Source organism: Chenopodium album, chromosome 26 (genome assembly GCF_948465745.1).
Source record: "Chenopodium album chromosome 26, dcCheAlbu1.1, whole genome shotgun sequence".
NCBI lineage: Eukaryota > Viridiplantae > Streptophyta > Magnoliopsida > Caryophyllales > Amaranthaceae > Chenopodium > Chenopodium album.
In genome coordinates, this window is record NC_137859.1 from 7695791 (window position 1) to 7710397 (window position 14607).

At 32.1% G+C, this 14607-nt stretch overlaps 1 protein-coding gene across 2 annotated transcripts; it reads left to right on the forward strand.

Annotated features, from left to right (window-relative positions):
* The first annotated feature begins 921 nt into the window (after positions 1–921).
* Positions 922–8756, forward strand: LOC145617762 (callose synthase 10-like). 2 transcript variants are annotated; one of them, XM_081672513.1, is made up of 3 exons: positions 922–1968; positions 5068–5165; positions 7859–8756. In XM_081672513.1, the coding sequence occupies exons 1-3, from the start codon at positions 1761–1763 to the stop codon at positions 8465–8467; spliced, it is 915 nt and encodes a 304-aa protein (XP_081528639.1). In that variant the 5' UTR covers positions 922–1760; the 3' UTR covers positions 8468–8756. The 2 variants fall into 2 exon arrangements, with proteins under 2 accessions (XP_081528639.1, XP_081528640.1); XM_081672514.1 differs by lacking the exon at positions 7859–8756 and adding an exon at positions 5391–5668.
* Positions 8757–14607: the final 5851 nt, after the last annotated feature.

Genomic DNA, 14607 nt, shown 5'->3' on the forward strand with positions numbered 1-14607 from the left:
TATTGTAATATTTTTGTGTGATTTTATTCTATAAAAACTTAAATATTAGAGAAAACATCAAGTTTACTTATTATTCATTACTTAATTTATATATCAATGGTTTCCTTTGTCTCCATTACTCTTCCTACTTAGGGCCTGTTCTCTTACGTTGAAATTCAGTTCAGTTCAGTTCAGCTGAGTTCAGTTCACTTCAGTTCAGTTCAGCTCAGTTCGGTTCAGTTTAGTTCAGCTCCTAATTTCCTTCTCTTATAAAATATTCATTTCAGTTCAGTTCAGTCAGTTCAGCTGAGTTCAGTTCATTTCAATTCAGTTCAGTTCAGTTCAGCTGAGTTCAGTCAATGAGAACAGTATTGTAGTTTATTTGAAATCCAGAATGTGCGAGAGTTAGAAGAAAGTAGGTTTATATTCCTTAATTTTGAAAGGAAATATTTGTATATACAAAGTTATTTATGAACATTACTACTTATTATTTAATAGGTAAAATTGGCCTCAACACTCTAAACTATTGCTTAAGTGCACACAACACCCTATACTTTGCGTAGTAGCTAATAATAAAACACCACAAACTAATGACTTGGGTGCAGGGCGCACCTTTAATGAGTTCACATGCCTCGCACTTATATGAGGTCACATGCCTCGAACACTCGTGGTCAACATCGGAAAAATAGATTCAATGCCGGAAAGTAGCATTAGGTTGTCTTTGATAAAAAAAATTATAATGTGGTATGAAATTGTAAACAAATATTTAAAAGGTTGTTTTAAATAAAGAGAACACTTTAAAAGGTTGTTTCTGTCAAATTTTCCTTTAGATTTTTCTAGTTCTTATTTTATTTTTTTATTGTTGTAATTTAACAAGCGATTTGATTTTTTTTTTTTTTTTTTTTTTTTTTTTTTTTTTTGTCATATGTTTACAACTTAATCCCCGACCATATCGTTGTCGCCTCTCTCCTTCCCGATGAGCACCTTCTCTTACCTTAAAACGTGTCTGTCGAAAATCGGCCAATTTCTAGTAGTGCCTCCTTCCTCTCCCGTCAGCGCCCAAACCCCTCCCCTGCATCGACAAAGCCGATCCGCCCCTCCCCCTGCCATCTTTACCCACTCCCTTCCCCTAATTCACCACCCTAAAACCCCAAAAAGAATCCCTCCCTAGCGCTTGGGAGGAGGTGGGTTTCAGGGTGGGGGCTCGTGGTTTAGGTGTAGGGGCGACGACGTATAAGGCCTGTCGCGAGGGAGGTAGCAAGGCTAGCCCAGGTTCGGTGCCAACACTACAACGCAAAAGGGACTGGACTGAACTGAACTGAAATGAATATTTTATAAGAGAAGAAAATTAGGTAAGGAACTAAACTGAGCTGAGCTGAGCTAAATTGAAGTGAATTAAATTTCAACGTACGAGAACAGTCCCTAAATCCCCTTTTCCTAAAATAAGCTTAAAGTCCTCCAATTTCCGCGATCTTTAATCTGAAACTGAAAAAGCTTTGAGTCCACCACACCACCACCATATCGTGTGTTGACATAATTTGTTTTTTCCCATTCAGTTTTCATTCAAAAGTTTTTCCCCATTTTCTCTCTCCTCCATTCGCAATCTACAAATCATCACTTCACCCCTTTGTCTTCTAACTCTTCAAACAGTTTAACCCTAATTCTCTCTAATTCATTCTTCAAATACTCCAATTTCCCCCCTTTTACTATCGATTTGATCACGCAATTGGTTTCTCAATTGAGCTAGGGTTTCGAATGTTGTAATTGAAGCGAAAAAAAATATGGCAAGAGTTCTCGATAATTGGGAACGCCTTGTTCGAGCTACTCTCCGGCGAGAGCAGCTTCGGACCGCCGCTCCTACTCATGAGCGCCACCCTAGCGGCCTCGCTGGAGCTGTTCCGCCTTCGCTCGGTCGTGCTTCCCATATTGATGCTATTTTGCAGGCAGCTGATGAGATTCAGGATGAGGATCCTAATGTTGCTCGCATTTGTATGTTTTTCTTTCTCATTTCTTGTCAATTAATGGTATATTATGATTGCGAATTCGTGTTTTTATGATTTTTTGCTTGATATAGAGTGTAGTTGTTGGAAATTAGTGATATTGAGTGATTAACAATTGCTTAGAAGTGAAAAAAAAAATAATTGTAGTACGTTCCGAAAAATATCTTGTTTCTAGTTTAAGGGTGAATTGGAAGGGCAAAACTGATTAGAAGTTATAATTAAGACCTGCAAAGTGTTAGATATAAAGCAGAATGTTTTCGATGATTACATGAGCCGTCCTGTGTGAGGATGAGTGAGCTGGTGGCTTAGTGTGGACCTTATGATTTGATGCTTTACTGAGTTTCAAACATGATGTCGTATGATTACAAGAAAAGGTGGAAAGGAATGGATTGGGAGGCAAAAAGATTGATTAGACATCCTATTATTCGGGAGCATCGTAGCTAATATGTATGACATTTGGACTTGCTTGAAAACAGGGTATGTTAAGAATGAGCTGTTTTTCCACTCTCGATCCTTATTAAGCTGCTAAAGCTTTTATACTATACACTCATGGTGCTGTCACTTACTTAAATTGTATCACTTTTGAGTCTTTCACCTAGACGAGAGTCATTACCTTATCCCTCATCTTGACGGTTGACTCTAGCACCTAGTGCCCTAGTGGGTGGTATTTGTTAAAGGTTTGATGGTGCTGTGCTGCGTAGGGCTCAAGCATTCACTTGATGTTAGCTGTTGTGATTACCAGCCTCCTTAACCTTTGTGCTAATAAGTGTTGTGATTGGTATTTCTAGCTGAAAAACCAAATCCATATGCCTTAGAAGAGTCAGAGCATGCAATAACATTGTGGATGATTGTCCCTTACAACCTTGCTTGTCATCTTTGTTCCCTTATCATCTTCTTTCCATTAGCCTTACTTCAAAAGTTCAAAGTTGATCTTTATATTCCAATCAATTCCTTAAGGACCAAATCACCTCCAATCAAAGAAAGGTCTATTGTTTGCTCTTTCCAATATAAACCACTTTGTTTGTAGTTGTCCCAACAAAGATCAAGAGACAATTCAATCTCTGGAGTTAACCCAAAAAGCCTGAAATAACAGCCATCTCACTGTTAAGGAAGACATGAAGATCATATTTAGCACCTCTATGGCAGTTGATGTCTTGTTGAATAAAAAATCTGCTAATTCAGCTTTAGCAGAAATTTGTTAATTACCAGGGCATAGGCTATGTTCGGTTCAACTTAATTAAGTTGATATCAATTTATTTTAGAAATAATTGGATCAAATGTTGTCTTTTTATTTGTTTTTATTATCATTGAATATCTTAAACTACATATATATATATATATACATATATGTATATATATGTACATATATGTATATATGTATATATATGTACATATCTATACATATGTACATATCTATACATATATACATATATACATATATACATATATACATAAAATCTATGTATATATGTGTATATATATATATATATATATTCACTTTTAAAATCTTACGGATTAGTGTACAAATTAAGTCAAAGTTTGGTTTAATATGGAAATCAGATCATACCAAATCAGAAAAATTCAGATGAGATCATGTGAACTAAACATAGCCTAACTACCTAAATCCTCCACATATCTCTTATAAGCCGCGCATATAATTATAAGTACTTTGAATTTACATGGGGCATCATTTCTGAGCTCATTGCATGGTGTAAAAATGCGGTTTCGGTCGCGATCGCGGGAAAGGTCGCGGTGTTGCGGTATCGGAAATGATGCGTTGATCGCGGACCGGGAATCTGTCATCGCGGTAGAATTTTTGTTTTAGAGTTTTTTAAGTTTTATTTAAAAAAAAATAATTTAAATACTAAATTGATTGTCATCTATTTCTTAAATTCCATTATTCGTATAATAACGTAACAATTGAAATGGAAAACTAAAAATAACGTCAGTAAAGTAGTGGAATTTAAAAATATAAAAAGAAAATTGAAATAATCTAAATCATCACGTGACTTCTTCCTTAGTGGGATTAAAAAGTCAAGAAATAAGTAAGATGTAAATAAAAGGAACCATAATATGTGGACAGATGTCCCACCTAACTCCCCCTTCACCTACCCCACAATTTTAGCATTTAATTTTGTCCCTCTTTATCTCTCTTTGGAGTCTGCAACAACTTGACAATGGAGTCTAGCAGTTCGCATCCATGGAAGCTGCAATACATGTTCAATTAAGTGATTAAACTTGCGAAATCAAGCTATATCTTGGGTGATTCGGAGGTGTATCGGCCGTATCGGTAAAAAATGCGGTGTTTTTTAATACCCCGTTACAACACGCTAAATCTCTGTTCGGTAACTTCAAATTTCGTTACATATCGGGGGAAACGCGACGATACAGCCGAGTTTTTATACCATGGCTCATTGTGAGCTTTCTATGAGGATATTTATGTCATAATTGAAGAATGCAATTCTTAGTCTCCACCTCTACAGTACATAACAGACATCATGGTTAAAGAGCTTCACCTGCTTTTGAATGTGCAAATTATTGTAGTTTTCCCCTTGATGTCACCCTCTTTTGCGCTTGCTAATAATAGTATATAAATTAATAGCATGAAATGTACTATTTTATCGTTCAAATTATTGAATTTGGGAAGCTACTGCACTTGTTTGATCAGTTCTTACTGTTTTCATTTCATTGTGTTGTTTAGACTGCTTCCCTTGCATTTCAAAGCAAGAAAAGTTTTACGTAGGAATTGATGTAAGGGAAAACATGCAAAAATGTTCTCATATTTTTGAAACCTCCAAATCATATAACAGTCAATAAATAGTAACTGTGTTGGTGCTGTACAATGCCTAGGCAGCTGCACTATTAGCTCAGTGCTGTCATAGGTCTTTTGCGTAAGATGCTGAATGGCATTGAATTTCCCATTGATGTAATGCTGTTCCTTTTGCTTTTACTAGCTAGTACTGCTTTAACGTATATATTATTAGCATGGTCTTGTGGCACAAGTTTGATGCAAAATCAGCAATGTCTGGCCTACAATCTATATTGCCTGCTGATGTTTTAATGTAAATACCTTTGGACTGTCTTCTAGTGTGTGAGCAGGCATATTCTATGGCACAGAATCTGGATCCTAATAGTGAAGGCAGAGGTGTCCTTCAGTTCAAGACTGGTTTGATTGCTGTCATTAAGGTATTACGTCAATTGTATGTATTTAGATTAATTCTTACCTAATTTATCTTTGAAGCTAGTGCCTAGGGGTGCTTTTATGGTTTATACTTTAGAGGCTTTTTTTTTTATATTATTATTATTATTATTTTTTTTTATAATTTTTTTTATTTTCCCAATATGCAAGTATTTCTCTAGATTTCGTCCTAGATTATTGTTTGAATTTTTGTAAATTGCTTGTTTCTGTAGCAAAAACTTGCCAAAAGAGATGGAGCTCAAATAGATCGTAACCGTGATGTTGAACGCCTATGGGAATTCTACCTTATGTTCTAAATTTTTTTCTGCTTATGTTCTAAAGTTTTTCCTATATTTTAAAATTTTTCTACTTATGTTCCAAATTTTTTCCAATATTCTAAATTGTTTTTTAGATTATGTTCTAAATTTGTTCCTATGTTCTAAATTATTTTTTCAGGTTATGTTCTAAATTATTTTTTCAGCTTATGTTCTAAATTTTTCCCTATGTTCAAAATTGTTTTTTCAGCTTATGTTCTAAATTTTTTCCTATATTCTAAATTTTTTCAACTTATGTTCCAAATTATTTCCAATGTTCTAAATTGTTTTTTAGATTATGTTCTAAATCTATTCCAATGTTCTAAATTATTTTTTCAGCTTATGTTCCAAATTTTTTCCTAGGTTCTAAATTATTTTTTCAGCTTATGCTATTATTTTATTATTTTTTCAAGTTATTTTCTAAATTGTTTTTCTTATGTTCTAACTTTTTTGTTTGCTTACGTTCTAAATTTTGCTACCTTCTAAATTATTTTTCTTATGTTCTAAAATTTTCTGCTTATGTTCTAAATTTATTCTGCTTATGTTCTAAAATTTTACCTATGTTCTAAATTTTTTTCTATGTACTAAATTTCTTTTATATGTTCTAAAAACGAATTTTTCAAAATTACAGAATTGCCATTACTAAAGGATCATTTTAGATGGTTAGATCAAAAGTAATAAAGGGTTGAGATTGGTTCTTATATACGATTGGGTTCTTATATAGAGTAGGGTTCTTACATGAGCTTTCCTATATATATATATATACACACACACACACACACACACACACACACAAACACATACACACACACACACACACACACACACACACACACACACATATACATACATATATACATATATCACAAATTTTTGTATGCGGCTGGCCACATGGTGCGGCAGGGGTTACTTGTATGGTGTTACTATAGGTGTTACTTGTTTCTGGGGTTACTTGTATGGGTGTTACTGGTTTTGTCAGGGGTTACTTGTAGGTGTTACCTGTATTCTGGGGTTACGTGTATGGGTGTTACTGGTTTTGGTCAGGGGTTACTTGTAGGTATTACTTGTATTATGGGGTTACTTGTATAAGTGTTACTAGTTTTGGTCAGGGGTTACTTGTAGGGTGTTATTGGTTTGGTACGAGATTTTGATATGGGGTTACTCAACCCATTCAAGTGTTCCATACAAGTAACCCCAGAATACAAGTAACTCCAGAATTGAAACAAGTAACCCAGAATACAATTTTTTTTTTCAAGAGTTACTTGTACGATGTTACTGGTTTTTGTCAGGGTTTACTTGTAGGGTGTTACTAATTTTGGTCGAGGTTACTTGTAGGGTGTTACTGGTTTGGTATAGGGCATACGTACAAGCAACCCTTGAACAAGTAACTCATACAAGTAATTAACCTTGAATAAGTAACTCATACAAGTAACCCATGCATACAAGTAACCCTTAAATAAGCTAGTAACTCATATAAGTAACCCTTGAATAATTAATCATACAAGTAACTCTTGAATTAACTCATACAAGTAACCTCTGAATAAGTAATCCATACAAGTAACCCCTTAAAAAAAAAACAAGTAACCCCTAAAAAAATACAAGTAATCAGTAACTCCTGAAAAAAAATAAAACAAGTAACCCCTGAATAAGTAATCCATGTAAATAACTCTTGAAAAAAAAAATTATAAGTAACCCCTAAATAAGTAATCATACAAGTATCTCCTGGAAATAAAAAAAAAAAAAAAAAAAACAAGTAACACCTGAAAAATACAAGTAACCTTGACAATACCAGTAACTCCCATTATTTTTAGCAAGCCACACCATGTGGCCTGCTGCACCAAAAAGGCACTGTATATATATATATATAAGCATAGAAATGATATTAACATTAAATCTTCAAGTTCGTTATGAATATAATTAATTCTTTTTAACAAATCATTGTAGAATTCGCTAGTTATTTCATATTACTCATAATTCCTACTCATAATATATTAGATCCTGGGTCTTGAAAGTTTTCTTTATTGCATATGGCATTACATATTTCGGGGACGTTTGGTTTGGAAAATCGAAATGGAGTGAGAAAAAAAGGAAACAAATAAGAAAGGGAAAATGAATTAATCAGCTATTAACTTTTCATTTGTTTGGTTTAACCATGAAAAGGGTATTTGTTAAGAGGAGGATAAGGGTGTTTGTTACCCCAAGTTTTTGAGAGGTAACAAAAAAGGGGTAACCATTACCTAAGGGTAATTGTTACCAAGCTTTCAAACCAAACACATTGTAACAGTATTGGTTTAATTGAATTCGTTTCCAATCCAAAAAAATACACTAACCAAACGCCCCCTTCATCTGAATGAAAAAATAACTTGGATCACTTTCATTTGGTGCAGTTAGAAGTTCTTTTGAATGATTCTGAATTGATAGGTTACCGAAGTATGTTTGGCATTTCTACAACAGATATGAAAGACTATGTGAACACAATGGGTGTAATAGCAGCTCTCTTGGCGACAATAACGTTCACAGGAGCTTTTACTGTTCCCGGTGGAGCAATCCAAGAAAATAAAGATGAAAAGCTTATAGGGACTCCACTTCTTGTAAATGCGGTGGCTTTTCAAGCTTTTATGTTTTTTGATATATCGTCAATGTGCCTATCAACAATGGTCTTATTTTGTCTTCTTTGGATCCTGGCTGCTGGCGATAAATGCAAATCGGTGATGTTAATGGATTTCAGCATCATGCTGCTCTTAATATCTTTTTACACAACACTATTGACTTTTATGGCAGGAGTGTATGCTACAACCATCCATGTTAAGCCGTGGATCGCTATCTACACTTTGGTATCATGCTCTTTGCTAATGCTACTAATGCGGAAACATATTGTCGTCAGATTTCTAGCACCTGGTGGTCATAGGTTTTTCTCGCATTTTGGTACCCGTACAATAAAATGGATGAAAATGGTTTGTCCTACATTTCTCTCCAACAAAGGAAGGCAAGAATAAAATTCTCTTTGCTGCTTTTCATCAATTAAGTTTCTTGGACTTATATGGGTCTAGGTGTGTCCTTTTGTTGTAATAAGTTTTAATTTTCTAGTATTTTGGTAATGATGATTTGTGTGTATGATGTACGTATACTAAGAAAGTAGAAAATGGTGTGCGTGTAGTGTGTCTCCAATATATACTTCAATTCTTTCATTTGAAAGGTCGAATGAGATTGACTATGTACGCTATCACCTTTACACAATAATGAAAATGGTTTGTATTGGATTGTGTTGGATTGATGATTTTAAAAGCCTTGTATAAGTTTTCCTTGGGATTCTTTTGAGTTGTCTAAACAACTTTTGTAACCCTCTAATTGATGGAGCATTAGGAAGGTGATAGTATACTTATGTGGAAGTTACTCTCTATTCAATTGGTATTCTAAATTGATTATTGTGAGACTTGTAATAACATCTTTTAGGGTTGATTACAAGTAGTCTATATATAATAAAAAGCCATTTTTTATGGTTGGTAAGACGACACACATGCATTACATGATTGTATTATCTCTTTATTGATTATTGAGCAAAAGCTTGTATGACTTCAATCCTTCACCATACCCTTGAGTACATAAATGTGTGGGAGTGATGTGAACCTTGGGAAATAAGTTGCAGAATAACTTTTGTATACACCCGGTTTTCAGTAATTTACTGTACATCGGGTACACTTTTGTCAGATTTAGTGTCACTTTTGTCAAATTTAGTATCACTTTTGTCATATTTATCAATGAAGCATAAATAACTCTTATATATGTCAGGGTAACTTTTGTCCGTTTTAGTGTAACTTTTGCACATTTTATTGTCACTTTATAACGGTTGTTCAGTAATTTACTGAACATCCGTTTTATTTAAAATTTTGTGTAAGTTGCAAGTTCGTAACGTTTTGTACCTTGGATGGGCCGAATCTTCTTTTCAAGGCAATGGTTTTTCCATGACATCACATACCCAATATCTAAAAATTTTATTTGTGATTTTTCCGACTTATTTATATTTTTATATCAAATCTTTTATCATCTATAGCCTATATTTGCTACAGATTGTATGAGAAAGCTAGTATTAAAACATTTATGTAAGTGTGTGAGATATGTAATGAATTAAGACTATGATACAAGCCTACAAACACATTAACAACGCGATTACTAGTTTAATTTATGTAATATTGCCTGTTTAGACTTGACATTGTAAGATTATGAGACTTCATGAACGGATAGTACTCCATGGATCAATATTTATAGATGTTGCAATATGTTGAATATTTAAAAGTTTTGAAAATCTATCCAAATGTAATAATGTTGTTTACATCAAATTACATGTATATATCTCTAACTAATAAAACTAGTGTACGTGAGGAGAATATTTGAGTAATATTTTCAGTCACACCAGTATAGCCATAGTAGAAGGAGATTATAAAAGGAAATGAAAATTAGATAATGCACCCGGGTGCACCATGCTCATGGTGTACCCGGGTTAACAAAAAAAGGCGGAAAGAACATACCTATGTTTGAGAAAGAACATACCTTTAATATGCTCTTTGAGTGTGATCAATATGTTCTTTGAGTAAAATTATATGTTCTTTACATTATAACTTATGTTATTTAACATATGTTGATAAACATATATGCTTTTTTGGGTTTAATAATACAAAGTATATTCTTTGAATTTGGCGTGTATGTTCTTTAAGGTCCTAGTGACGCCCAAATTCTATTTTTATTATCATATGTCATATTTAAATTAATTTTAGGAAAATTCTCAATGGTAACTTTCTACTTTCGCTTATTTTCAATGGTAACCCATTTTTTTTTGGATTATCTTTAATAGCACCATACTTATAAAACTTCTCAACCGTGACCTTATTGATGTTTATCTGTTAACTTTCTTTTAAATTTAACTTACTACTCAATCATGGTTAACTATTTCAATTAAAATAAAAATTTTAAATAAAAATTTGAAACCCATTCTCAAGCAGCCCGACCTCCATTGACAACCAGCACCCCCAATCCCTCCGGTCACCTTCGATCAACCACTGCCGCGAGCAATTCAAATCAAATTCATGTGAATCGAAGGTTAATTCCTCTATTTTCACTAGTCCCCACCGTCGACTCATTCTCCAGAAAGCAAAAGTTCTGCAAATTGACGACTTGATGATGCCATGGCTATTCTTAGTGGCTTTTCCACCCCCAAAACTGAATTTTTACTTGACCTTCCTAGTTCCCAAAATTTCGGTCAAATAATCACTAAATTTATATGTTCCACTAATCAAAAGGTAACCCCAAACTCTCATTTCTGGGTAATGAAGATACAAATGCTAAAAAAATTGACGAACCCACAAATTTGATAGCACCTTTCTTTGATTTAAATCATGAAATAATTGATGTTCTTTTTTGAATTATGAAATAATTGATGTTCTTGTTTAAATTGCCGGCGAGAGGGGTTGATTGAAGGTGAACGGAGGAAAGGGGGTGTTGAATGACGATGGCCAGCGAGAATTTTGGTCAGTGGGTGGCGCCTGGGTGATTGTCAATGGAGGTTAGGGCTGTTTATGAATGGTTATTTTATTTTACTACCTCCGTTTCATGTTTTTTTGCAACTTTGAGCATTATTTGTGAATGGATATAAAATATTGTCAACATCTTATGAATGGATATAAAATATTGCAAAGTTGCAAAAAACATGAAACGGAGGTAGTACTTTATTTTTATTGAAACAGTTAACCATGGTTGAGTAGTAAGCTAAGTTAAATTTAACAGAAATTTACCGGAAAAACATCAATAAGGTTACGGATGAGAAGTTGTAAAGTATGGTACTACCAAAGATAATCGGAAAAAAATAGGTTACCATTGAAATTAAGCAAAAGTAGAAAGCTACCATTGAGAATTTCCCTTAATTTTATTATTGTATGTTCTTTGAGTTTGATTAGAATAATAAAATTAATTTAAATATAACATATGATAATAAAAATAGAATTTGGGCGTCACTAAGACCTTAAAGAACATACACGCAAAATTCGAAGAATATACTTTGTATTATTTAACCCAAAAAAACATATATGTTTATCAACATATGTTAAATAACATAAGTTATAATGTAGAGATAGAAAATTTCAAAAATTATTATGGGAAGTTGAATTTTTTTATGGAGAGATAGAAAACTATTTTTGGCGAAATGATATCTTTGGTAAGGATTTTTTAAGAGGTGATCAACATTGGCATGACTCGCATCCCGACCTGATCTGGCCCGAAATAGGGTAGGTTTGTGCAAACCTAAAAATGCATTTATAGTTAAAACTCGAACCGGGCTCGAAAAAAGCCCGAAAATCCGCTACTTTTCTACGGGTTTGGGCACGATAAATTATGATATAGCCCGGCCTTACTCGATTTTTTATCACCTCTTAATTTTTTCCGTTAATAATGTGTAATTTTTCAGAAAATTTTATTAAGTTTTTAATTATCATGTTCTTTTAATTATATCTTTATGTTCTTTGATAATGCATGTTTTTGTCAAATACAAACATGTTCTTTGTCAAATACATGTATGTTATTTATGAAACACATGATGTTCTTTCCGCCTTTTTTTTTATTTATCCGGGTGTACGATGAGCACTGTACACAATTTTATATTTTATTTTTTTGTACATATATTATTAATTCTTCATCCCTCTTAGATAAATATATTAAAATTTATTTTATTATAATGGCTAATATATTCATCTCTCATCATGAAATTAAAACTATTTGGACATCTATCATACTACCAAAATAGTTTTGTTCCATATTATCCTTCAATTATTCGTCAAATCTTTAGAATTTTTGAATTAGATCATTTATAATTGTATTGCTGAAAATTTGACTCAAAAAACTATATGAAAACATTGAGCCTAATAATTGACAAATTATTTTAACTGACCATCACCTGTTATTGCGGCAGTATAATGAAAAGTTCTTGTTCCATTATTAAAAACTGAAAAATTCAAGTTTATCAATTTGATAAACAAAATTTGTTTATCAAATGGCACAATTGTAAATAAATCAACTTAACTTTTGTTTTCCGCAATTTTTGTAGGTAGTTTAAAAATTAGTCTCTTATCAAAAAAAAAAAAAAAAAAAAAAAAAAAAAAAAAAAAAAAAAAAAAAAAAAATTAGTCTCACGTCCCCATTCTAATAAAATAACTTCGTAATTGTTACTACTTGTCATAGTAAGCCTTGTCCATCACCTTTATTTTATACGAAGTATATTTTTTAGTGAATAAGCTTCTATTTTTGAGCAGTTACTTTAGCTTCTTTAATTTAAAGTGGTAGAAGTATAATGTATATAAAGAACTATATGTCTATATCAGTTCAAAAGTTGAAGAAACGTGAGTATTGTGTAGTATTATTCAATGATTGATTTTGTGGCAAAGAATAATATTTAAAGAGCTAAAGATAGGATATGGTAAGTCATGTTAAAAGCTTTCAAATTTAAAAAAGTTAAAATGTAAGTGAGGATTAATTCCGAAACTTTTCATCGAGGTGGATAGGCATTTGGCATTTGTAAATAGTGAAAGACAATTTTTAAAGTAATAACAAAAAGAAAGAATAATTAATAAGTTTACAATACGTTAATAAAATTGGTACCCACTTTATCACTTTATTTAATCCTTTTCAAATGTGATGCCTGTCTTACTATATAAGGAATAAAATACAAAAAGATTATATTCTATAAGTAATATACTTATATCTTTAAGAATTTGTTGACCAATCATATAACTGATGACATTGAATAGAAAGTAAAGCAAAAATGGATGGACAACTTCAATTTTGAATACTACCTCCGTTTCATATATTTACAACGATTCGACATAAAGTAGTGAAGAAAAATGTCTAATCGTTGCAAATAATATAAAACGGAGATATAGTATATCAAATGTGCATGAGATGACATGAAATTTAAAGTAATAAAGTCTAAAACTAGCTCTAAATTGTTTTGGCACAACAAATATTATGAAATTTTATAAAGTTTAAGGAATTAAATTTTAAAAGTTTACAGAAACGTGACCATCTTATAGTGATATTCAATAATTGTTTTGGCGGTAACGAATATTAAAAGTGGTGAAAGGTTGACAAGCCAAGCAAAAGCAAATCCTAAATTGATAAAAGGAAGAAAGTACATAATACGTTAATAAAGTTGGAATGTAGAGTATGATCAAATGAACTACTTCATTCCTCTCCCTATTTACAGAATTACTACGTTATGTACACTAATTCATTCCAATTAAGTAATGAAAAATTAGAATAATAAAGGAATGGTTATAGTAAGATTATAAAATACATTGAGAGGAAAGTTAAGCAAAAATGAATGAGGGATGATGGAAGATGGATGATTCCAATTACAATATTCATTTACCTATGATAAAATCACATTTTGTTTAGCTAAAATAAAATTTTGATTGATAGGTAAATATACAATATATGATCAATTTAATTCTTTTGTTCCCCTAATATAGAAATAAAGGAGAAGACACATACTTTAAGATGAGTACAGAGATTAACATGATAAGGAGAAAGATATAAAGAGAAAGCATGCATGTGCAAATAAAGTAATAATGAAATACTTACAAAACTTGGTAAAATGATAATTGTTGCTATATTAGGCTGTTGGAGGAATTATTTTTTATTGTGTGTGAAGACTGTGAACAGACATGAAGGGAAAATTGTTTAAATATATTTTGATTTTAGATCTCAAGTATAATCCTCCAAGATTTAAAATTAATATAACTAAATTAGCTAATTTCTTTCAAAAAAAAAAAAAAAAAAAAAAAAGCCAATTGATTTGTTTTCAATAAAAAATAAAATAATAAAAATAAAAACTTGTTGACATTCACAATATAATAATTATATCGATTAAAATATGAATTGGTTAGTGAATACCAGCTATGTAGTAATGTAGATATCACAGATAATAGGGATTTGTATATGTTTGTGGAGTCACAAATAAAAAAGAAAAGGAAAAATTCTACGTTATAATCCTCTAATTTTGTGTTTTTTACAATATGCTGAGGATGCCCCACTTTCTCTTAGTGAGAAACAAATTTTATTTGTTTCTCACATGGTATTTTCGTAAATAACCCAA

Coding starts and splice junctions, on each gene's coding strand:
- LOC145617762 (XM_081672513.1), top strand. CDS start 1,761: ATGGCAAGAGTTCTCGATAATTGGGAACGCCTTGTTCGAGCTACTCTC. Junction 1,969..5,067: donor TCCTAATGTTGCTCGCATTT/GTATGTTTTTCT, acceptor ACTGTCTTCTAG/TGTGTGAGCAGGCATATTCT. Junction 5,166..7,858: donor GTTTGATTGCTGTCATTAAG/GTATTACGTCAA, acceptor CATTTGGTGCAG/TTAGAAGTTCTTTTGAATGA.